The 22,394-nt window shown below is 40.1% G+C and overlaps 1 protein-coding gene across 6 annotated transcripts in view; it reads left to right on the forward strand.

Annotated features, from left to right (window-relative positions):
- SUCO (SUN domain containing ossification factor) overlaps positions 1 to 22,247 on the forward strand; it is a 40,264-nt gene extending 18,017 nt beyond the window's left edge. For 2 of the 6 annotated variants that reach the window (XM_042029780.1, XM_042029774.1), the window contains 20 exons: positions 836 to 976; positions 1,148 to 1,298; positions 2,234 to 2,354; positions 2,586 to 2,710; positions 3,187 to 3,254; positions 3,887 to 3,994; positions 4,974 to 5,079; positions 7,031 to 7,051; positions 7,286 to 7,341; positions 8,277 to 8,368; positions 8,824 to 8,889; positions 11,167 to 11,241; positions 11,736 to 11,832; positions 12,769 to 13,923; positions 14,753 to 14,840; positions 17,383 to 17,487; positions 18,429 to 18,583; positions 18,929 to 19,020; positions 20,106 to 20,161; positions 20,319 to 22,247. In XM_042029780.1, the coding sequence (XP_041885714.1) occupies positions 836 to 976; positions 1,148 to 1,298; positions 2,234 to 2,354; positions 2,586 to 2,710; positions 3,187 to 3,254; positions 3,887 to 3,994; positions 4,974 to 5,079; positions 7,031 to 7,051; positions 7,286 to 7,341; positions 8,277 to 8,368; positions 8,824 to 8,889; positions 11,167 to 11,241; positions 11,736 to 11,832; positions 12,769 to 13,923; positions 14,753 to 14,840; positions 17,383 to 17,487; positions 18,429 to 18,583; positions 18,929 to 19,020; positions 20,106 to 20,161; positions 20,319 to 20,765 (3,325 nt within the window). In that variant the 3' untranslated portion in view covers positions 20,766 to 22,247. The remainder of the gene's footprint in view (positions 1 to 835; positions 977 to 1,147; positions 1,299 to 2,233; positions 2,355 to 2,585; positions 2,711 to 3,186; positions 3,255 to 3,886; positions 3,995 to 4,973; positions 5,080 to 7,030; positions 7,052 to 7,285; positions 7,342 to 8,276; positions 8,369 to 8,823; positions 8,890 to 11,166; positions 11,242 to 11,735; positions 11,833 to 12,768; positions 13,924 to 14,752; positions 14,841 to 17,382; positions 17,488 to 18,428; positions 18,584 to 18,928; positions 19,021 to 20,105; positions 20,162 to 20,318) is intronic. The other 4 variants (XM_042029777.1, XM_042029776.1, XM_042029779.1 and 1 more) reach the window with 4 other exon arrangements.
- Positions 22,248 to 22,394: the final 147 nt, after the last annotated feature.

The raw sequence follows: 22,394 nt of genomic DNA on the forward strand, positions 1-22,394 counted from the left end.
ACTTAGATCTCGCTGTAGCCTGGATCAGCCTGAAAGTCATCCCTCTGCTGGAGAAGAGAGGACAGTCAGAAGTTATCAATTGAAAGATACTTCCATCTTCCATCTGTCTGTCTTCTTCTCCCCACCCATTCCATCATTCTTAAAGAGCATATGGGAGGCTTTCTGTTTGGTTTGTGCCTCAGGATTTGTCTGATGAGGTGTGCTCAGCCTTTCTGGGAGAGAGGACGTAAAGCAGTGGGCAGGTGAGCTGGTTTGGGCTGTTGGTACAGCTTGGATAATGGTCTGCTGGGTTACCTGATTTTTAATTACACTAGCAAAAAAAGAAATAAATCTAGTAGAAAGGAAGTCTGTCTGGCTCTGTTTTTATTGCCCTATTCTCCTCTAGTTTTAGCCAAGTTCTGTTCTGACTGCTGCCTCTTGACTTGGGAACATGAGAAGCTTTTAGTGAGGGAGCTCAGTCTTGTGCTTGTTTCCTTTTTTGAAAGGGAAAAGAAAATTGCTGGCAGCCAGGTAACTGTGAACCTGTTGTTAGTTTGTAGTGATTATGGGAAGAATTATCCATTGCAGTGTTTGATAAGATGTTAGATGAGAGTTCAGGGAGATGAGAAGCCTGTTTTGAGTTCCTTTCTGGAACAAACAGGCTGGAAAAAGAAATTCTGTTCTTTCATGGGTACAACTGAGAATGCAATACCACAAGTACAGCATACTTCATTTTTCTTAATTATTTCTGTGAGACTCTTACTTTATTAAAACTTTCAAATATCTTTGTGGTTGATTTTCAGGGTTACTTGTATTATCAGAAGGCTAAAAAAGCATGTTGTTTGTTTCCCTTCAGTGCAATAGAGAATTCCCATGCTGATATCCCTGTAGTCAGCTCTAGTGAAGCTGAGCAGTCAGAACCTGACTGTGATATTGGTGGGACACTTGAGGCTGACCCTCAGAGTGAGCCTTCCTCTTTTGTCAGTCCACCAGAGAGGTGAGTATCCAAGCAGGTTGTGTGTGACTCTGAATACTTTAAAGGTAGTTGTTCTTTTCTGTGCTGGCTTTGCAACAAACATTTGCATGTGCTTGCTTAATCTACATATTTGTGTGTGTTTAATTGCATGTGGCTGATCATGTTATAGATCCTGATACTCTAAACTTTCAGCCTTGCAGGCCAACATATAGAGAACATATCATCTTCACATGGCAAGGGCAAGAAGACAAAATCTGAGTTTGAGTCAAAAGTTTCAGCAGCTGAAAAGGGGGCGGATGAGCAAAAATCTGCTCTGAATGCTTCGGAGAACTTAAAAAGAGAGGTAAGCAGTGCTGGTATCCCCTCAGTACATACAGGAGCCTAAAGCGCTTCTTTAGGTTATCACCACTGAGAAAAAAAGTGGTGTGGTTTTATTCTGTCCCAGAAGTACTACTTGGCCCTTGTTAAAGTGGGATATGTAGCTAGTCAGGCCTTACATGCTTAACTATATGACTTTTTTCATGCTCTGATTGTGAGGTGCTTCCTAAAGCTTGTATTTTTTAGATACAATGACTAAGGCCATGGCAATACCAGTTTTTGCTATTTTAGGATCATGTTTAAACTGTCATTTGGCAACTACCTTTAAAATATTGTCTACAAAATAACCTCTACCCTTGAAATATCTACCAAAAATTTTTCACTCATCTGGTGGTGTGCTGAAAATGTGTTTGTACAAAAGAGAAGTTAATGAAATAGAATAACATACAGTTTAGTTGACAGGGGTTTTGCTTTGCCAGGCAAGTCCAAAACATTATTTCTGAGATACTTAAACATGGTTTCTTTAATGTTTAATCGTTCTGCTGTTTTTGAGATGTTCAGAAGTTCCAGGGAACCTCTGGAATTCTGTCATGACAAGCATTCATGTTTAAAGATTTTTGCTACAGGGAAAACTTTCTTCATTAGGAAGAGGAAAAGCAAAAATTGGGAAGAAAATGCAGGTGTTGGAGACAGAAGGCTTACATTTTATTTAAAATGTATTAGCTTAGCTGCAAAAATTGCCAGTATTTCAGTGGAATAATCTGTAATTCTGAGAGAAAATCATCGCATGTTTTTTCTGGCTTATAATCTTGCTTACATTGGCTCTAAGTTGTTAACACGGGTGCAAATGATGTGTCTGCCCTTGACTTGATCAGAGCATGCTTTGTTTTTTGAAGTTCATCTTTGTTTTCATTGTTGGTCCTGAAAAATATTCACAATTGGTGGTTGTTTCTTCTGCAGAAAGACTTTAAGAAGACAGGAGAAATTGACCCTACATCAGTAATAACTCCAAAGGACCCTGGAGACATTCCAACATTTGATGAATGGAAGAAGAAAGTCATGGAAGTGGAGAAAGAAAAGAGTAAGTTCAGGATTCATTAGTTTGGACTAAATACAGACCACTGTCATCTTGTACTAGAGCTGAATAGTGAGACTGTCTCAATTTGGAATGCAGCCTGGAACTTCATTTTTCTGCTAGAACTACAAAATTAATAGCCTTCATTATATAAAAGCAGTGAGCAGAAGTTCCTGACAGTGAAAATACTGTTTGTTTGTATGGTTTGTTATAGGAGCAGTATTTTCTTGTTCCTAGGTCAGTCAATGCACCCTTCTGCTGTTGGTGGGCAGCATTCCACTAAAAAGGTCCAGAAAAACAGGAATAACTATGCGTCTGTAGAGTGTGGTGCCAAAATTCTGGCAGCAAATCCAGAGGCAAAGGTAAGCATTTACTAATTATTATTGTGCATTATGTTAGTGTACTGTTATGCAACAAGTAGCACAAAGTACACTTAACACTGATTTGTGAAGTTGTTATTCTACGTTTGGGTTTATTGGGATTTTAATTTATCAAAATAGGACATAAACAGTGATCTGTGCCTTTTTTAAGAGGGATTGCTATAGAGAACTTGATGTCTTTAAGTGAAATCAGAAAATGGGAGCAGAGTCTACTTCCTACAGAAATTAATACAACTTTGTTCAGTTGTTCAAAGAGCTCACCGTAGTAAATAATCTGTGTTTGCCCCAAAGTAGTATGGCATATGATGTCCTGGATATTATCTTGCTTAGAATGTTGTGAAACTTGATACTAGTCTAAAAACCTATTTTCAAACTTATTTTTGGAAAGAGGGGAAAAATCCTTGGTGTTGTTGGTATCTACCATGCCATTTAAAATACTAATTTTTTTCTTTATACAGAGCACTTCAGCTATTTTGATGGAAAACATGGACCTTTATATGCTCAATCCTTGCAGTACTAAAATCTGGTAGGTTCCTGAGGTTCACTTTTATGACAGGCGTGATTACAGTTTTCCGCTGCTGTGGGACTGAATGTGTCCTGTGGGACTGACTTGACCTTGGTGTGTTGCTGCTTGGAATGAGTGTGTGAGGAACTTTGACAGAATTAGCACAAGATGTTTTATTATGTCTCCCGTAGAAATGTAGCTCTTGTATTGAGAACTAATATTAAGGTGATATTTTTATTTACCTTAATATGTGAAAATTTTGCATAATTATCATGGCAGATAAAGCACTTGGGCATTCAAATAAAGATTTTTGATTTCTTTCTCTGACTGTCAACTAATTGTAGGACAGGTGAACAGAATTTACCATATATTAATTGGTACTTCAGATGTGATTTAAATTATGTTTGCTGTCCTTGGTTTTTAGCTCTGTGACTTAGTGCCTTTGAGTAGAAAATGGATGAAGCTCTTGTAGCTGCAGGTGCTACCTAGAGTGACTAAAGTTCAGGAAAGCACCACCAGTGATTCTTATGGTACAGCATTTTTGTAGTGTCCTCCTTATACCCAGTGGAGGATGTGGTAATGAGGTAAAGGGCTGAAGATTGTAACTGCAGAAGGAGAAGTCTTTTCTTAAAATATTTTCTTTTGTCTTTAAGGTTTGTTGTTGAGCTCTGTGAACCAGTCCAAGTAAAGCAGTTTGACATTGCAAATCATGAATTATTCTCTTCCACTCCTAAAGACTTTCTGGTGTCAATTAGTGACAGGTATGTAATCTAAACTCATCCTTCTGAATGAAAAAAATGAAATGATTACTAGATGCAAGGCTTTATTAAGCATGGGCTGTGTATGCTTGTTATTATGCAAAGTGTAATGTAGTGTGAAGTCACACGAATTTTCTTTGTTTTGTGTATATTGTCAGTTGCTAGCAGTTTTTTCCTTTGCTGCCTTAAGAATGAAAAGGAAAAATTTGTTGACAAGTAGCAGTGAAGGAGCAGAATTTATACAGTAGCTGGATAGTGGATGGCAGATTATAAAATGCCTTAATAAAATGCTGCTGAGGATTTGGGCTGTCTCCTCCCTTGTCATTCAGACCATTTTCACATGGTTTGAGCTGTCTTCAATGCTGAACTCTGTTCAAAAATACACAAATTATTTTAAAAGAAACAAGAGCAGTATACTATTGAGAAATTGGAAGGGGGTAAGAGTGCTACAGATTGGCCAGATGGCTGCTTAGAGGGTGGCTTTATGATGATTTAGGCAGTGTTGTGCCCCCACTGCTTTCTGCAGTGAACAGATAATTCTGGTCTGTGAATGAGCAGACATTCACAGTGCTTCAGAAAAAATCCCTTTCTTCTTGGGTGCCTAAAGCATGTAGGGTTAGACTTCCAACACTTGGTCTGTTGTGTAGTTCTACCTCTGCTTTGCTCAGTTTTCTACTGCTTGCTTACAGTAATACAACCTGTCATGTGTTGTGTTCTTACCTGGGGTGGCTTCATTGTAGACTGGCTGAATTTCAGTAATTGGATCAAGTCTGGGGTTTTGTGCTTCAAGAGCTTGCACATTGCTGTAAGTGTGTGAGGAGGTTCTGCTGATGTTTTGTGTTGGGAACGTTGCTGCTATCTTGCAGCTGGAAAGAACAGAATGTATTTCTTCTCTGGAAAGGCATTAGGGGAAACTTTGGCAAATACCTGTAAACAGTGAGTTCCTGCATTTCATTACCTGACTCCATTGTTTCCTTTCTAGGTATCCAACAAACAAATGGATTAAATTAGGTACTTTCCATGCCAGAGATGAGAGAAATGTCCAGAGCTTTCCTCTGGATGAACAGATGTATGCAAAATATGTTAAGGTAACTTAATACTGCAAAAGCATCCATGCTCCTCAGGGAAGGAAGGGTTTGCTGGGCTTCCCCTGTATAACAGCATCCAGAGAAATGTGTTATCAAAGCCTACCTTACCATTAATTGCCCTTGGTTAATTAGTGGCCCCAACTGGGGTTGTCTGTGTACTAAATTCTTGTCACGGTAATGAGCCTATTACCTTCCTCACTTTGGTAATTGAGAGGATCTTGGGAAGCCCCTTGCGTCCAAGTACATACTTAGTTGACACCTGAATTAAGAAAAATCTAGACAATGTTCTGTTCTATTTGACTTAACCAACTGTCCCCTGAATGTAAGATCAGAAGAATCTTGACCTATTTTGTTGCTTGGCTGTACCTGCTTTACATATATACACATATCTGTATCTATCTATCTAGATAGATATATATATATATACACACACACACACTGCACACTCACTCTCTGGAGCAAAATCAGGATATGCATATTTCTTGGTATTTTTTACTGTGTTGTACTGTACACTTGAGTGAATCTGAAAGTGTAAGTGGTTGAACCTTGGTTCTCATTATAGACTCCAAGTGCAGTTTTGCAGTTATTCAGTCATAACTCTGACTCTGGCAAATTATTTATGCTCACTGCTACTGGAGCATTGCCATGATACCTCCACCTTCAAAACAGTTTGCATTAAACTATCTTTACTTGGGAGACTCAAAGGGAAAAAAACTCCATAAATAATTAATGTGGTGCGTGAACTTGGATAAAAGCTTTTGTGAAAATTTTGGATTGTAGCGAAGGTTTGAATTCAAATAAAATACAGACCTTTTAGGTCTTCTTCAGTGATGTGTTACCTTCCAACTATGGTATTGCCAAAAAAAAAAAAAACTAGTTTGTGCTCCTTAATTATGCTTTGTGCTTTTATGAAGAAGTAGCTATGAATGATAATTGTCTAACCTCTCTACCCAGAAATTCTGCATGAGTCACAGAATAGAGATTTCATTTATTTTTAATTCTGTTTTCTGGCTGAATTAATGCCTTAAGGTAGCTGCCATTGTCACTGAAGTTCCAGAATTCCAGTAGATGCTGCAGCACTTAGTCCCTTGGTGGATACAGTGCTCTGCCTTGAATAATACAGCATGGTAAAATTTCCAAAGGTTTGTTCTTGTAATGTTTTCACTTTATAGTACAAAAAGTAAACAAGTTCTGAGTATGTCTAGTCTACAGAAGGAGTCTAAAACGTTTTCAAAAAGTAAAATTTTTTGAAGTAGTTTACTGAACTTGTATCAAAAACGGTGGAATTTTTTGTAAACGTGATTTTATGGGAATATTTGTCTTGGTCTCACTTGCAGATTACTCCAGTGCTTCAGTGATAGTGTCTACATAGTGGTTTAATTAATGTGTTCTACACTTGCAATTAATTCAGATTAAGTAAATACCAGTGTGTAGTCAAGGTTGCACTAGAAAGACACAGATGACTGAAGCTTTCAAGTCTGTCATCAGCTGCTCTATTTCTTGCAGTTGTGCTTCTCTAAATTGAAGTATTTTGTACTGAGTTGAAGCAGCGGCAGTACATATAGAGTGCATGCTACATGGGTTTGTTTCTCCTTTTGAGTCACTTTCTGTAATCTATGCTCTTTAAGGGGAAAAATACACTTAGTACCTTTAACACACTTCAGTATTCTATCTGCAATCATGCTGTCCTGAAAAATTGAATAACTTAAATTCCCTAATAAAACACTTGTTGCATGTTACCTTCAATCTGCAAGGTACAAGGGCTAAATGAAATCTTGCTACCCAAGGCAGATGAAGTAGTATTACAACTTAATCCTTCACAGCTTGTCATCTTAGGCATTTATAGTACTGAATTAAACCCAGCAGGACTCTGTAGTTGCCTGTGGCATGTGTTCAGCCTTTGTACTGACATCTACTTTTTTTTTTTTTTATTTCCTTTCTCTCGCTTCAGATGTTCATCAAGTACATAAAGGTTAGCAACCTCTTCTTTTGGAGTGATGGATGCATGGGGCTGGGGGTGTTCTCTGCTGCGGCTCAGCTCTTTAATGCATGGCAAGAGTAAATCTTTGGTTTCTTCTGCTGTGGGCAATCTGCAACTCCCTTGAGTAAACAAAACTTGCAATTTCAAGATTGAATGTATATGTTAAGTGAACTCTTGACTCTGTGAGTCTTTGAGGTTTTATTTTAAATACCTTTTATTCTTTAGGTGGAGTTGATATCACACTTTGGATCAGAACATTTTTGTCCTTTAAGTCTTATAAGGTAATACTTTGTGTTTTGCTTAGTCTTTCTACCTCCTTGCAATGAGGATTAGTGTGTTTTCATAATAGTTGGGCAGCAATTCCAATTTTCAATTGCAATTATTTGTAAGTATTGTGAATTGAAGTAGTTGCCTGACTTGCCTTCTGTGTAGTGTCTTTCACATCTGTTTAAAGAAGCTTTGAGTCTTTTTATTTGCTTCTCCAGTATGTAAGGAATAGTTTATATTGGGGGGGGAGGGGAGGAAACAGGAGCCTTGAGCAACTTTACAGCAGGACATGAGCATTTCCAGGCTGACCAAGCAAAACGGGGAGCAAGTGGTGAACTAAAAAGAGCAGGTGTGGTGAGTGCTGTGTTGCTTGGTGCCACAGGTGCATGCAGTCAGTAATGCTTGGAATGTCTGAGTAGAAACACCTGTGAATTTGTAATTCAGAGAATCATCACCCTCTGTACTGCTCCTAAAAAACGGGTTTTGAACCTGGGAGGTCTCTAGTGTTAGAAGTCAAACCATATTTTTAGTTCACAAGACTGCTTTAAATTGGATTATTTTGATTTAATTTTGGCAGAATAGGTCAAAGAGAATATGGTATGCAAAGTGAGGTAGTTCTGAATAGATATTCCTAAAGCAAGTCAAAAGTGAAGCTGAAGAGGAGGTGTAAGCTCATGGAAAGCTAAAGACAAGGAAGTCTAGGTATGAGTTTAAAAGGAAGAAAAAAGACTCTTTGGAATTAGGATGAAAAACAGGATCTTGTTTCAGTTCTGCAGGGGACTTCGTAGATACAACTTAGAGAAAATAAACATCCCTGCTGCTTGATTCTAGTTAACTGACTGCACCTACTGTATCTCTAATTTATTTGTTATATAAAGGTATATACTGCTTATCAATTATGTCCCATGATTACTAATAATAGGCTTTTATTTTAAAACTTTTATCATAGAGTATTTGGTACTAGCATGGTTGAAGAGTATGAAGAAATAGCTGATTCTCAGTATCAGTCTGAACGACAGGAACTGTTTGATGAAGATTATGGTAAGCAAATATTTCGTGCATTTTTAGCCATTCAGACAGCTCTTGTGCTGGTTTTGGTGGCTCATCACTTCCTGCATATGATAGAAGATTTGACTTCTGAATTTGCTTGTTGACAGTATCTCAGTATTTCTGGGCTTTTCCAACAATCCCTTTAAGTTTTAAACAATGTGTTTGATGTAGCTATGTGGATTATAATAATACGTTTGTTTTACTTGGCAGAATAGACAATCTCTTCATGTGCTGACAGTAGTTAAGGATTACTAAAATAGAGAAGCTCACACAAAACAGATCTATTCTTAGTGTCCATTTCAGTTTGTAATCTGTCCTCTGTGGTTTTATTTCTATGCTGTCAAATCCACATCATTGAATTATATGTTAAATCTTGAGGTTTATATTCTTTGCCCATGACACATTAAATTTTTAATAGTCACAAGTTGTTCTATTTTTATACATAGATTATCTGTTGGATTACAACACAGGGGAAGAAAAATCTTCAAAAAATCTTCTTGGTTCTGCTACAAGTGAGTATGATTTATTAGAAAAAGTTGTTGCTGTGCTTAAAACAAGATGTGCTAACTGAAATTGGAATATCATTTTGTCATGCAACATCTACAACTTTCATATTCTGCTGAAACAATTTATTGTGATTCTTGTTTAGTTCCATAGGAATAATTAAAAATTTGAAGCTGGGGGATCATTCTTAGGGTTCTAAAAATGAATTTTCAATTTGTAAGGATATCTATTTTGTGGCAACTTGTTTTCTGTACTTAAGGATTCTGTGTACTGAAGAGAATGTGAAAGTTGCACAGGGCTGTAAATGGCCAGGACTAAAGTGTTGTCGAACCTTAGTTATTTGGAACTTGGAAATCTGTATTTAATTAAAGTGCTTAACTTACAGGAGGCAATACAAAGATTTACTTTGTACAACTTTAGGGGGGGAGGGAAGGATGGAGAATACTATTTCTGAGAAGGCTTTACGTAAATGTTGTAATTTATGTTCTTCATGAGGGCTGTGTGGTTTTTTGAGAGCACTAAAGGTTCTTGACTGTCTCTTCTTGCTTTTCCCATTGGAAAACCTCCAGGTGTAGGGTTTGTTTGGCTAAGAATGCTTGAATATTCAGTTTTAATGATCTTCTTCACTCCTGAATTATTCAGGCTACTGTCACATCCACACACCATTTTCTAAAGAGCTCTTGCACTGTACAATTCTTCCTTCTGTCCCAGCTAATGAAGATTTGTTATTGCAGTGTAGATTTGCACTCAGTTAATGCTGTTTGGAGTCAGGCTTTACTTTCATCCTGTAGTGGATCAGAGCTACAGAAATCTTTCATACTTTTTTCTAGAACATTGTTGTCTCCTGAGAATAAGGTCATGGCTAGTAACATTCACAGCTTAGAACAGTTTTCAAAAGGGAACTAGATAGTGGAAAAAGCAGTTTATTTCTAAATGTGGGCTTCTTCACAGATGAGATAAAGCAGTAAATTCTTCCCTGACACTGCTTATCTCTTATTTGTGACTTTCAGACTTTCTATTTTCGAGCTATCTTGATGATGCATATTCACATGATCTGTCAGCAAGGGCAGTATTACAGGTTTATATTCACTGTTTCAACAATGCAGTAACTTTTCATTTAATTTTTTAGACTACTAAAGCTAAGATTAAAAGATTTGAAGCATCTGTTGATGATGGTGCTCAGCTGTCTCTCTAATGCACTGAAACATTGCAGTGACCATTATTTAGTTCTGGCTGGTGGATTTTGTTATTGAGACCTTTCCTCTGTCAGGGTGGTCAGTCCTCTTTTGGAAGGAGGAGAGTTTTTGGGTGTTGGTTTTTTGTGGTTTTTTAATATGTACATAGACAAATGTGACAGACTTCCATTTTGCATCTTAAATGTAGAGTGAGGAAGAGGGTCCTCTGAGGGAGGGGTTCTCAGACTTTTAATCTCATAAGAAGCATTCTGCAGTCTTCCACGAATCTTAACCTTGGAGGGTGGCTCACTGTTCTTTCTCCTGCCATTCTCCCAGATTGTAAAGCTTCTCCACCAACTCCGTATTCTCCCTCATTTTCTGCTTCTCCATCAATAGTAAGAAACCATGCATAGCTCAAGTTTAGCATCTTTTGACTATTACGACTTTTCACAGAATACAAACCCAGATAAATAACATGAATCAGGAATGCAGTTTCTGACATGCTCTGGAGGCATCAAAGGCAGAATCAAAGTTTTGAACACAACTTCCTGGAGCCCAAGGAATTTGTCATTACTACTAAAATGCCTCTTTCACATTATGACCTTGGCCATGTGACATACACTGCTATATGTTGGTGGGTGGGAGAGAAATGAGCAAAATCAAGCCAGCTTCTGTGTGTTTACAATATGGTGCTCTTTACCCAATTCTCACCTTCTAAATAAGCCTGGCAATTATGTTTGTTTTCAGTATCAAGACCAAAGAGTAGCTGTATTTAATATCTGTGCTGATGTAGAGCAGGCCCTCTTGGAATTTACTTCTGTGAATTCAGAGGGGAGAGGAACTGTTCTACTTAACAGGTCCTTAAAATAAATATATGCATAAGCCAGGTATGTGGATGTTGTTGATACAGGTTTTCAAATAGAGGTTTCTAGCTTGTACACTTACCTTTAAAAGAAACAGCTGCCTCCAGTGTAATGGAATGACCAGATATTTTTATGTCCTTACACTGATTTGTTTCGAGCAAGTATTGCAAAAGAGCAGATTTCTCAGTGCTGGTGATCTCTGGGCCCTCTGAAAGTACTCTTGTTGAGTCGTTGTTGTCTCTTTTAGATGCTATCCTAAGTATGGTGAACATTGCTGCTAATATGCTTGGAGCCAAAACTGAAGAGTCATCTGAAACTGAAGGTAGTGTAGTTTTTTTAGATGAAAAGCATTCTGGAAAGTTTTCATGTCTTTAAGTTTTTTTTGGTGAGGAGTTGGATGGTCTATGTTTAAATGACTTTTTTTCACCTGTTGTGGCACACCTGATTAGTGCCATAGAACCTAGTGACTGTGAAAAGTGGAACAAAGATGCTGAATTTGCTGAGAAAAAAACCCATACAAAGATGACACATATGCTTGTTCAGCTTTATTTGGAGATCTTTGCTCTCTGTTTCACCCAAGTTAAGTTGTAAAGTCCTAACTTGCTGCTGCTTTCTGGAAGTGTTTTGAGACTGTCCACAACATCACATTCATAAACTCAGTAGCATTTTCATGTAAATAACTTTGGATGACATCTACAATTAATTTGGTAGTGCAGTTAATAATAACCCCCCCAATAATAAACCTAAACCTCAGAATATGTTGAAAACAAAGATGGTTCTTGAATTTCTGTGTTCACATTTTCCTCCTTCCTGCAGCAGGGAACAAAAGTGTGTCTGAAAATGTCACTGTCACCCCTGCAACTTCAACAGCTGCACCAAGACTGCCTGAACCAACACCTGTTCCTTCACCAGAGTAAGTGATTGCTCTTGGTGTTTTTGTAATGTGCTCCAAGCAGAGACTAACGTGTGCCAGTCTGCAGTCTTTGGTAGTAGAATGCTCAGGTATGGCATGCAGACTTAAACAAATGAAAAGGCAAGTATTTGGTAAAATCTGTAAGTATGGTAATTGCACTAACCAGAGAAATTTGTTGTAGTTACTGTTTATTATAGCTATTTCCATTATGACATGTTTTATTTTGGCACAGAAACTGACTTAATACTGCTTAATGCCACTTTTGTGGTCTTCTGCAAGGGACACTAATTAGGAATGTAAATTGTATTGCTGAAACTTCAGTTAAATTATATTGACAAAATTCTGGTTTAGAAGCTTATACTTCAGTAGACTTTCCTTAATGAAAATATGTATACAAATGTACAGATTGAGGTTGAGAAGAGAAGTTCTATATAGATTTTCTATTGTTTTTCAGTTGATTACAATTGCTGATAATTTGGCTGCTTAGGGCCAAGACTCTACCTCTTAAATGTTAACACATGAGTTCTGCTGTATTTAGTGTTTTTATGGTTTTCTATCACTCTTGCTGTGAGACTGAGGAAGGTCAATGGGAACATTGTGATTGTTGCATTTGAAGATTGCATCATCAGAGTAAGACGCTTGCTGTGTAAGAAATGGTATTTGAACTGGTGACAGTTTTCAGGGGTGAGGGAAGGGGCAATATCTAATTGAGAAGGCTTGCTGTTTAAGCGGCAGGGGTTGAAATAATGTGTTTGCCTATTGGGAATGAAAATCACCAGAAAAAATACTATCTTGCAGGATTTTGGTCTCCAGACTGGCCTTTGGTCACTGGACTAAGCTTTGCTAATTTTCTGAAAGATCTTATTTTCACAGTCTTCTAGAGCAAGGATGTAAAACTGTTGAACTAACACCTCAACTTTAACTCTTCTGTTCTAGACTTGTTACAACTGATATTCCACAGATAGAGAAAGAGCAGTTAATGGTGGATTTGACTAAAGAAAGCCCAATTGTTCAGCTAGTGCAAGAGTATGAAGAAGATACAAGCCAGTCCACAGTAACTTTGCTGTCCAGTGATGACCAGGAAGAGGAAGCATTGGCATGGTTTGAACTGGAGACAGAGAAGTACTGCTGTGACATGGCAGCAGTGTGCTGTATTTCCACCTTCTCAGAGTACCTGTTTAAGTGGTGCTCAGTTGCAGCAGCCATGCATCGGCAGCACAGTAAAACTGGAGGTGAGGAAAGGCCACGTTACCCTGTGGATGTGCAGCAGCCACAGCCAGCTCTGACTGAATCTACCCAGACAGCAGTAGGGGAGCCTCTGCCTGAGCAGTTGGACAGCAAAGCTGAGAAACCCCCTGGGTCTGTTGTTGCAGTTGACTTCAGTGCAGTCCATGAGGAGATCAGTAATGAGACCACAGAGTCCATTGAGCTGGAGCCAAGCCATCCTCAAACTGTCTCTCAGTCCCTCCTCCTGGAAGTTACTTCTCGAGTTAAGCCATCCCCCACAACAGACATGGTGTTGGAGCCTGCAAAAGAAGACTCAGGCCAGGTAGCACCAAGGGCAACTCCCCAGGTGGATGTGCGTGAGCTCAGCATTGAAACAGAAAAGGCTGAGAGCTCAGTTGTAGAAGAAAGCCCTGAGACCAGTGTGGCCACTGAGGTAAAGGAGATGAGCACAAGAGAGACTGTTGCTACTCCAGTGATTTCAAAGCCTACAGAGACTGTTCTGCAGCCTGAAAGCACAGTGGGCATAGTAGCCAGCGATGCTGTGGAAGGAAAGGAGAGCGTTCCAGAAGTGCAGAAACCTGTTTTGCCTCCTGTCGAGTCTCCAGTATCTGCTGAGACAAAGGAGGACGATCAGGCAGCTGAAGAAGCTTTGATGGCGATTCCGGTCTCGGGGGGACCTCAGAGAACAGCTACAGATTTCTATGCTGAGCTGCAGAATTCCACAGACCTGGGCTATGCCAATGGGAACCTTGTTCATGGATCCAATCAAAAGGAGTCAGTCTTCATGCGCCTGAACAATCGCATCAAGGCCCTGGAAGTCAACATGTCCCTCAGCAGCCGCTACTTGGAAGAACTCAGTCAGAGGTGAGTCTGAGAATGATTGGTAGGAGTCCAGCCTATGAAAAATAGTACAGGGGAAAGCTGGGCAGAGTGTAGATCAGAGTGTAAAGCTCTATGGAAAACTGAGAAAAGGACCCAGGCCTAGGTGGCTGTTGGAGTTACTCTATGTGAGACAGGGCTTCCCTCTTTGTATTTCAGATACAATCCCGTTTAATTTATTTTGAGGAATATTGCTGTGGGTTTTTTAAAAGGATAAAGTCTTGTCAGGATGTAGGCACTAATCCTGCCCATAATTTATTCTACAAAAGGCACATCCTTCTGTTACTGTTGAACTGAATGTCACAGACCTACAATGCCTTTTAAATTTAATTGTTTCCACTTAAAGTACCCTGTTATCTGTAATAACTCTGGTTGCATAAGTGACTGTGGAGAGGGAACCAAGAGCTTTTTGTGAAGGATGTATCTGTGTATTAGTGTTTATCTGTGGTGTTCCTTAGCCACAGGCGAGTGGGGAAATGTACCCATTTCAGAAATGGTTCCAAGGAGGGGGCTCACAGTTATATTTACTGCGCAAAGTGAATTCAGTAAATTGGCACTAAGCTTGAATGTGTTGAAATAGATTTGACCATAACTTTGGGGGGGGGGGGGGAGAGGGAAAAACACCCCACAACCATAGAAAAAGACACATCTTTTCTATTTGTGAGATTTAAAAGCAGATACCACTTGATGTTTAAATAAAGCTCTTTGGGCAAAGGGAAGGTTTTTTGCTGGCATAGTTATGTTTTCTGAAGACAAGTCTAAGCTGAGGAGTTTTGTGCACTAGTATTTCAGCCTTAAACACTTTCTGTTTTAGGTACCGAAAACAAATGGAAGAAATGCAGAAGGCTTTCAATAAAACAATAATAAAACTTCAGAACACCTCAAGAATAGCAGAAGAGCAGGTATGGTTTGTTTGGAGTACTTAAGTCTTTTCCTAATTAGGAAGGCTTACTTTTAATGGAAAGTTGCACAGAGGTGCAGAAATCCTCTTTCAGTTGAGCTCTATATATGCCTTTTAAAAGCATCTGTTCCATGGTTCCCTATTTTTCTCCATAATAAGATTTTTAGATGTGCTCCCCATTGTTTTAGAATAAAGCTATTTTTTCTGATTTTGTACTTGAAGAAAAGATCAGTTGTCAGCTGGTAATGGCTAAAACTCTTCAATGTCTTTGTCAATGAAAAAGTTATCCAGGTCAGTTCCAACCCTTGTTTCTTGGTTGTGACTGCACTCAAAACAAATTTTTTAACTTGGTTGGTTTTTCAAAACTAATTTAAATTATGGATTGACAATTTCCCTCTGCTGCTGAAGATACTGAACCTGTAGAAAGGCAGAGGGGTACAGTAATGGCTTAGGCCAAATTTGCATTTAAAGGTGTAGTAATGTAATAAAAGCTTTAATTCATTCTTTAAAATGTGTTTTTTCCCTGCTCTGCCATCCTGGCTTTCCTGAGCAGCTATGAAATAAAGCAGTAACTGCTGTGCTAAACATTCACTAAAGCAGCTGTGCATGTGGCTGTTGTGGTTTGACGCAGCTAAGTGTCAAGCACGCAAAATCTGTTCTTTTCGTAAGGGGAAAATAAGAAAATATTGAGGAAAACTAGAGAGCTGCGAGGCAAAACAGGTTCAAACTTAAACGGCTGCAATACAAAGAAAGAGTTTTATTACTAATAGAATTAAAAGTAAAAAGAAACAGCAAGAAATTAAAGCAAACCTCTTCCCCCCTTTCCAGCACTTTCTTCCCTTTACCCAACTCGCACAAAGGACAACAGAACATGGGATTTTAGTCAGTGTTGCAGTTCTTGATAAGTCTCTTTCTTATGCTTAAGGAAAAAAGGGGTTTTTTTCTGCTTCGCATGGTTCCCAAACTGCCACCAACAGCAGACCCGCCCGGAAAGAAACAATCTGCTGTGGTGTAAAACATCTCTTCCATGAAAAATCTCACAGTTCCTTCACACTGACAAACATAGGCTATCACACGGGGTTATTAATCTTTTTAAGGATGAGTTATTTTGACCTGAACACAAAGGCTTTCTTTGCCACAAGTCTCTAAAAGCCTCTCAATGCTTCTATGTAGCCTGGCATAGGCACTCCTAACAATCTTTATGGGCCACACATGAGTTCTCCATCCCCCCATCTACTTCAAATGGATCAAAGAGACAAACAATTTGTGGTATTACAGTTTCTTACCACAGCATGTAAGAAGTTTTTTTAAGCTACGCACGAGAATCGTGGCACTGCCCTCTTTTCTCCTGTCGCCATGTTCAGCTTTGTATCGCACAACTCACTTTCTCTTTCTCTCTGGCTCTGAAACCACCATGTTGAAAAGTGTCCTTGTTCAGGCTTTATGGTGGAGAAAGCCTCGTTCCCTTTGTGCTGCTGGCTGCATGGTGTCATCTTCAGTTCAGCACGAAGTGTGCTGGCTGCAGACAGGAGGCTCTGCCAGCTCCCATTGGCTCTGCCAGCTCCACATGGAGAGGAGAGGATAAGGACCCGCTGGTCCCAAGAGGCCGTGCTGGATGGGTTTAGCTGTGTGGCAGTCCATGGCTGGTTTTAGCTGCCTGTGGCTCTGGGATAGTTCCCCCCCAGCAACCCAGGGTCCGTGCTGCGGAGTTGGGAAAAGGGAGGGGGGGGGGCAGGGGCCCCAGTGGGGCCCGGAGGCTCTGAGGCCCCCTACCTTCCAGCAGGCAAGCTGGAACAAAAAGAATTCCCACCTTTCCGTGTGGTTTAAATATGTAAATTGTAAATATGTAATTGTAAATTGTGAGAAACCTTGAACTCAGGTTCAACCCACTACAGTGGCATAGCAGACTTGATCTTTCAAATTATCTGAAAGTTTCTGAAATGCAGTCCTAGGTCTGTAGTTTGTTCACCCATCAACAATGAAGAAAATAGCAGCTTTCATGTATTGTCTTTTCTGGGTTGGGTTTGGGTTTTTTTGGAAGAGTATCAGCACTGGTCAGTCTGAGGTGCTCCTCTTGGTTAGTCTCCCCTTCTCATAGGATTTAGAGTCCTCTTAGGGCTCTTCCCAGGGAGCAGTTGTTAGCTGCAAATGAGTTGTTCCTGGCTGGTTTGGGCTCCTGTCATTAACTGGCTGCCTGGCCCTGGAACAGCAGCTGTACATCAGTCCTTAGACTGGAGCTCTGCATGGTCAGCTGTATGTGTTTTCTGGGGCCTCCTGACGGTGACTGTGGAGCTGGCTGCTCACTCTGCCTGTGATGAGGACAGCAGAAGTCACTCTAATGAAATGCACCTGGCATAACGTTAGGAAATGTTACTTAACAAACGAAAATGTTACGTGAACACTGTGTTGAAAACAACGCTGGACAGGCCATGTGGCTACTGAGTGCCTGGCTGTGTCAAACAGAACACTAATTCGGTAGCCATGAGTGCATGAGACAGTGGGAACCTGGCAACTGATGGCATGCTTATGACTGTTCACCACAGGATCAGCGTCAGACAGAGGCAATCCAGCTGTTGCAAGCACAGCTCACCAACATGACTCAGCTGGCTTCCAACCTGTCAGCGACTGTGGCGGAACTAAAACGTGAGGTAATCACACTTCAGCAGTGTGGCATGAGAACTCAAAGGAAATAGATGCATAAACACATCTCTGTTTGAAGAGACCAGAGTCCTCAAATAAGGTTTTAAATTGTCTGTAGTGTTGCTTTCAGCCAACTTTAGCTACAAATTTGAATAACTGGGGCTGTCTTGTGCACAACAAAATTGGTAATAATTACTGCAGACCCACTAGGCCCTGTGATTGTAGTCTGAGCTAAGGTACCCTTCTCCTTTCCCCACTGGCTATTGTTATCTTTAGAGATTAGGGGAATCTTGGCAACAATAATAGGAATGTTTTTTCTCAAATGTGTATGTTCTGCCTGCCTGGCATCTCAATAATAAGCAGTACCATAAACATGACCTTCTATATTTTGTGCCTATTGCCAAAGACCTTCCTTGAACTCACACTTAGTAAGACTCCTCCTTTGATGCTTGACTGGCTAAGCTCCTGTTTATGAGTGCTGTGGTTAGTGAAACAACATTGAATCAAGTGATTATAATTGTATTCTGTGAAGTACTGCAGTGTCAGCTGGTAAAAAGCATAGTTTAGATTTGCCATAGTATTGTATCCATGTCAGCAGTGAACCAGAGAAGTTACTTTCTGAGCATGTTTTCTTATGGGAAGTGTATTGCTTTCAGGGAGGTTTGGATGCTCTTGGCAAGGAGTGGCAGCTTCTCTAGTTATGCTGGTACTGGAGACAGGGAAATCTTGTCCTGTTAGCAGCTAATGGGATTTGGCCTTCACTCCTTGAATGCTGCACAGCCAATAGACTGCATCAAACCTCTGAAAAATTACTCAAATGTCAACAAGTTCAGTGAAATTAAAGAAAAGTGAGTTGAGAACATAGCATTTGTCTTTTAAAGCTTAAAACATAAGAATAGCAATATCATGGAGTTGTTCTGTCTTCAACGATTGTCTCAAATCCCTGCAGGTTTCTGATCGCCAGACTTACCTGGTGATTTCGCTGGTTCTCTGCCTCATTCTGGGCTTGGTGCTTTTTGTGCAGCGGTGCAGGAGCCCTTCTCAGTTCTGTGAAGATTACCTCTCAAAAATTCCCAAAAGCAATCACTACCCAAGCCCCAAAAGGTAAGGTACTTATATTCAAAACTTAATTATTCTTTCAGCTTTTTCTATTTCCTAAGTCTGCTGGTACTGACACATCTGCTTTAATTCTGAGTTTTCTTTCTGCACACTGAGAATTGATAGCAAAGAGCTATCGATCATAACTCTCTCCTAGGAGCATTTTGGGGCTACTATGGTTAACAAATATGCCTTGATAACTTGTTGCAAGCATAGTACTGTATCTGCCAGGCTTTCTTGGGCGCCTCAGCAAATAGTTCTGTCTTTCTGCCAAGAATGCCTCTTAATGAGAAATGTGTATGACAAAGTCCCGAGAAAAATGTGTTTAAAAAGCTTTCTGGAATTTCCTAGGTGTTTTTCCTCCTATGATGATATGAATTTGAAAAGAAGAACTTCCCTTCCACTGGTCAGATCACAGTCTTTTCAGCTAGCTGGTAAAGAAGGTATTATTTGTATCATACATCTGGTCTCTGGTGTTGCTCTTAGTGCTGCACAATGTGTGTGTAGTTCATGTATGTGTTCTGTAAGACAAGGTGGTTTGTGAACAAGTTACCAACTGCTCACAGAACTATGCTAAATTATGCTAAAACCTTAAATGCGGTTTTTGCCATCAGTTTTTTTTTTTGCTCTGCAAATGTTTTTTGGGGGTTAGGAGCAGTCAATGCAGGCACTCAGGTCTGCAAAGCTTGCAGAAAGTAGCTTTTTTTTTTTTTTTTGTTCTTGTAAATGCCAGATGTGGGAAGTCCTGATAGCTATGTTTTAAACTTGGCAGGTATTTAGGATTCAAATTTAGCAACTGCAGTAAGAAAATTTAGACCATTTATCTTGGCTTAGGTATGAGGAATGATCTGGTCTTTTCAGTATTCATAGTAGACTTGGGACAACTGATTTTGATTTCTTAGGAGTGTCGTGCAAAACCAAGTGTTGCAGATCATAGTAACTACCAAGAATGCTGCTGACACAGCTCTTCAGGCTGCAGCAAACTTGCCTCACAGATTATTGTACTGTGAATAAAACTGCATTAAAACTTGAGTTGGGAATGTGATGCAGTGAACACCAACTATTTTTTTTCAAAACTACACTTTTCCCAAATTCTCCCCTGCTGTGGTCTCATGTCAGTCTGAACATCTGCCTCGTTGGCAAGTGCACATCTGTGTTGTCAGGGGCAGGCTGCACATGAAACACTGTTACACTGGTAGCAGTTTGGTTTCCTAGACTTCAACTTTTGCTGACTCCTGCTCCTTTTCCCCAAAGGATGTTCTCTGTACTTCTCCCATGGCCATATCTATCAGAAAGCCGAGTGTTTGTGTGTGTCACTGACAGCTGCCATGACAGCACAGGGGAATTTCTGTGTGTGCTGACTTTACTTTCAGTGTTTGTGTTGTGTCCCCCTTAACTTAAAAACAGAGGGAGGGAAAAAAAGTGCCTGATAAGTGGAGTATTTTGTTGTGCTGCTGTTTAGTTGGGATTGTGTTGCTCTAGAACTGGCAGTGTCAGGACTGCTAAGTGTGTGTTCCCTCTCTTACAGTGGATCCAGAGGATCTGTACATTGTGGAGCCCCTGAAGTTTTCCCCAGAGAAAAAGGTACTGTGCTGTGGGGAGGGAACTAGTGGGGCTGAGGTGTTCCTGCTGGCAGGTGGTGCACATCTCAGCTGCTCTCCCTGCTGGTTCCTAGGCTTGGCCTGGATGCTCTGCTTGACTTCCAGAACTTCACTGTTTCTTTTTTCACTTGTGGTTTCAGAAGAAGCGTTGCAAGTACAAAAGTGAAAAACCAGAGACTATTAAGCCGGCAACAGAGCCTCTGCACCCAATAGCCAACGGGGAGATCAAAGGAAGGAAGCCCTTCACAAACCAGAGGGACTTCTCTAACATTGGGGAGGTTTATCACTCTTCCTATAAGGGCCCTCCATCCGAAGGAAGCTCTGAAACATCGTCGCAGTCTGAGGAGTCCTATTTTTGTGGCATTTCAGCGTGTACGAGTCTGTGCAACGGGCAGACCCAAAAGACAAAAACTGAGAAGAGGGCTATAAAACGAAGACGGTCGAAAGTTTCAGACCAAGGGAAGCTCATAAACACTCTAATACAGACTAAGTCGGGGTCAATGCCAAGTCTGCATGACATAATCAAAGGAAACAAAGATATAACAGTGGGAACACTTGGTGTCACAACAGTTTCTGGACACATCTAAACCTAGCTGAACTTGTCAAACAGGAGAGTGTTTGTTCGTTTGAGAACAGTCTGTGGTATTCTGTGGAAGGATAGTGGGAGACGAAGAACTCAACTCATTGGAAAGTATTCAGAAATTTGGTTTCTGCCTTTTTAAATAGATGGGATTGTGTCAATCTTGGCTATAAGCTGCAGCTTTACAAGGCTGATAATTTCCTATGAGAACAGCTTGGGGGGAGGGAGGGCAGGGTTCATTTTATAAAGGTTTTTTTTCACAGTTCTTGGGGCAGAGATTTTTTGAAACCCAGTTTGTTGGGTGGAATAGGGATAAAAGCCTAATCCTCTTCCTTTAGCTTTGTTCCTATTTCTTGCACCTTCCCATATTTATGTGCCTTTTGTCTATTTATAATGCCACTGGAAGAGGGGAGATACAATTGTTTGTCATTTGATTTATTTTGTAATTTCTCTAGCTTTTTTTGAAGATGCAACACTACAGTGCTGTAAAGGGACATGTGTCAGCCTTCAGCTGGACTTAGTAATGTGGACTGGATACTGTAAAAATACCAATAGATGGACTTGCCTGACTAGATTCTTGTTGTGCAAACTCTGTTGAGGAAAATCTCTCATGAGGGATGGCAACTGTGTTATTTGCACCTTCAGTCACAATCGGAGCTTAGTCTGATGTGCGAAATCAGTGACGGTGGCTCTTCAGGATTTCCTGTGCGCGATGGAATCTGAGGCTGAGGAATGCATTTGTCACCTGCATGGCCTGCTGCAGTTCTCTGGAGGAAGTGGATGAGGAATGCTCACTGTTGTGCTGAGCTCAGGGAAAGCTCAGCTGAAGAATGTGAGGGTGCATTCTCAGAGCCTGCTCTGGTGGCTGTGTTGAGCTTGCAAAGCCTGGGAGCTGCAGCTGTCGGGCTGGTTCACAGTGGGTGTTTCCATAACGTTTGCTTTTGTATTGGCTAACCAATGTGCAGTGTTGGTATGGTTGGTATTTCATACTCAAGTGTTTTTTATTTTGACTGTGACTGTATATTTGGATACTATAGGATGTGTGGTTGCTAAACTGTTGAGTGTGGTTCTGAGTGAGTGGAACAAAAGGTTATTCTTTTCGACAGGTGTTACAGGTTCACATTGTACAAAATAAGTTAACTTATTGAGCACTTTTAGTGGTACCCTTTTTAATAGATCTAATGCCTTTCCTGGGTATTGTACGTCATGTGACTTATTTAAAGCCTTTGTTTTTTTGCTGCTTTCTTGTTAGTTTATGAATACTTTAAAGTGATGTACTCTTAAGAGTTGATCTGCACAATTAGCCAGTCAGAGCACATGAACCAGACGTGTTGAACATGAATTCAGAAGGGTGTCAAACCTGGATGAAGATAATTCATACCACCAGAGTGCAGCATCCAATGTTGTGGAGCAAGAGTATGTAACTACAGAGCTGTAGTGCCATTAGAAACTGTGAATTTCCAAATAAATCTGAACACTTTGTCTTTCATTTACTGGCATTTTTTTCTTTGAAAATGAAACTTGTGGGTTACGTTCTTTGAGAAGGACTAGTCTTTAAATTTCAGTCCAGGGCTAGGACTTGGGATCCTTTGGGCTGTAGTAAGGAGTTCATAAACTTATCAGCCTGGATGTGTTA

Source organism: Corvus kubaryi, unplaced genomic scaffold (genome assembly GCF_017639235.1).
Source record: "Corvus kubaryi isolate FWS band 111438036 unplaced genomic scaffold, C.kubaryi_AGA036_p1.0 37334, whole genome shotgun sequence".
NCBI lineage: Eukaryota > Metazoa > Chordata > Aves > Passeriformes > Corvidae > Corvus > Corvus kubaryi.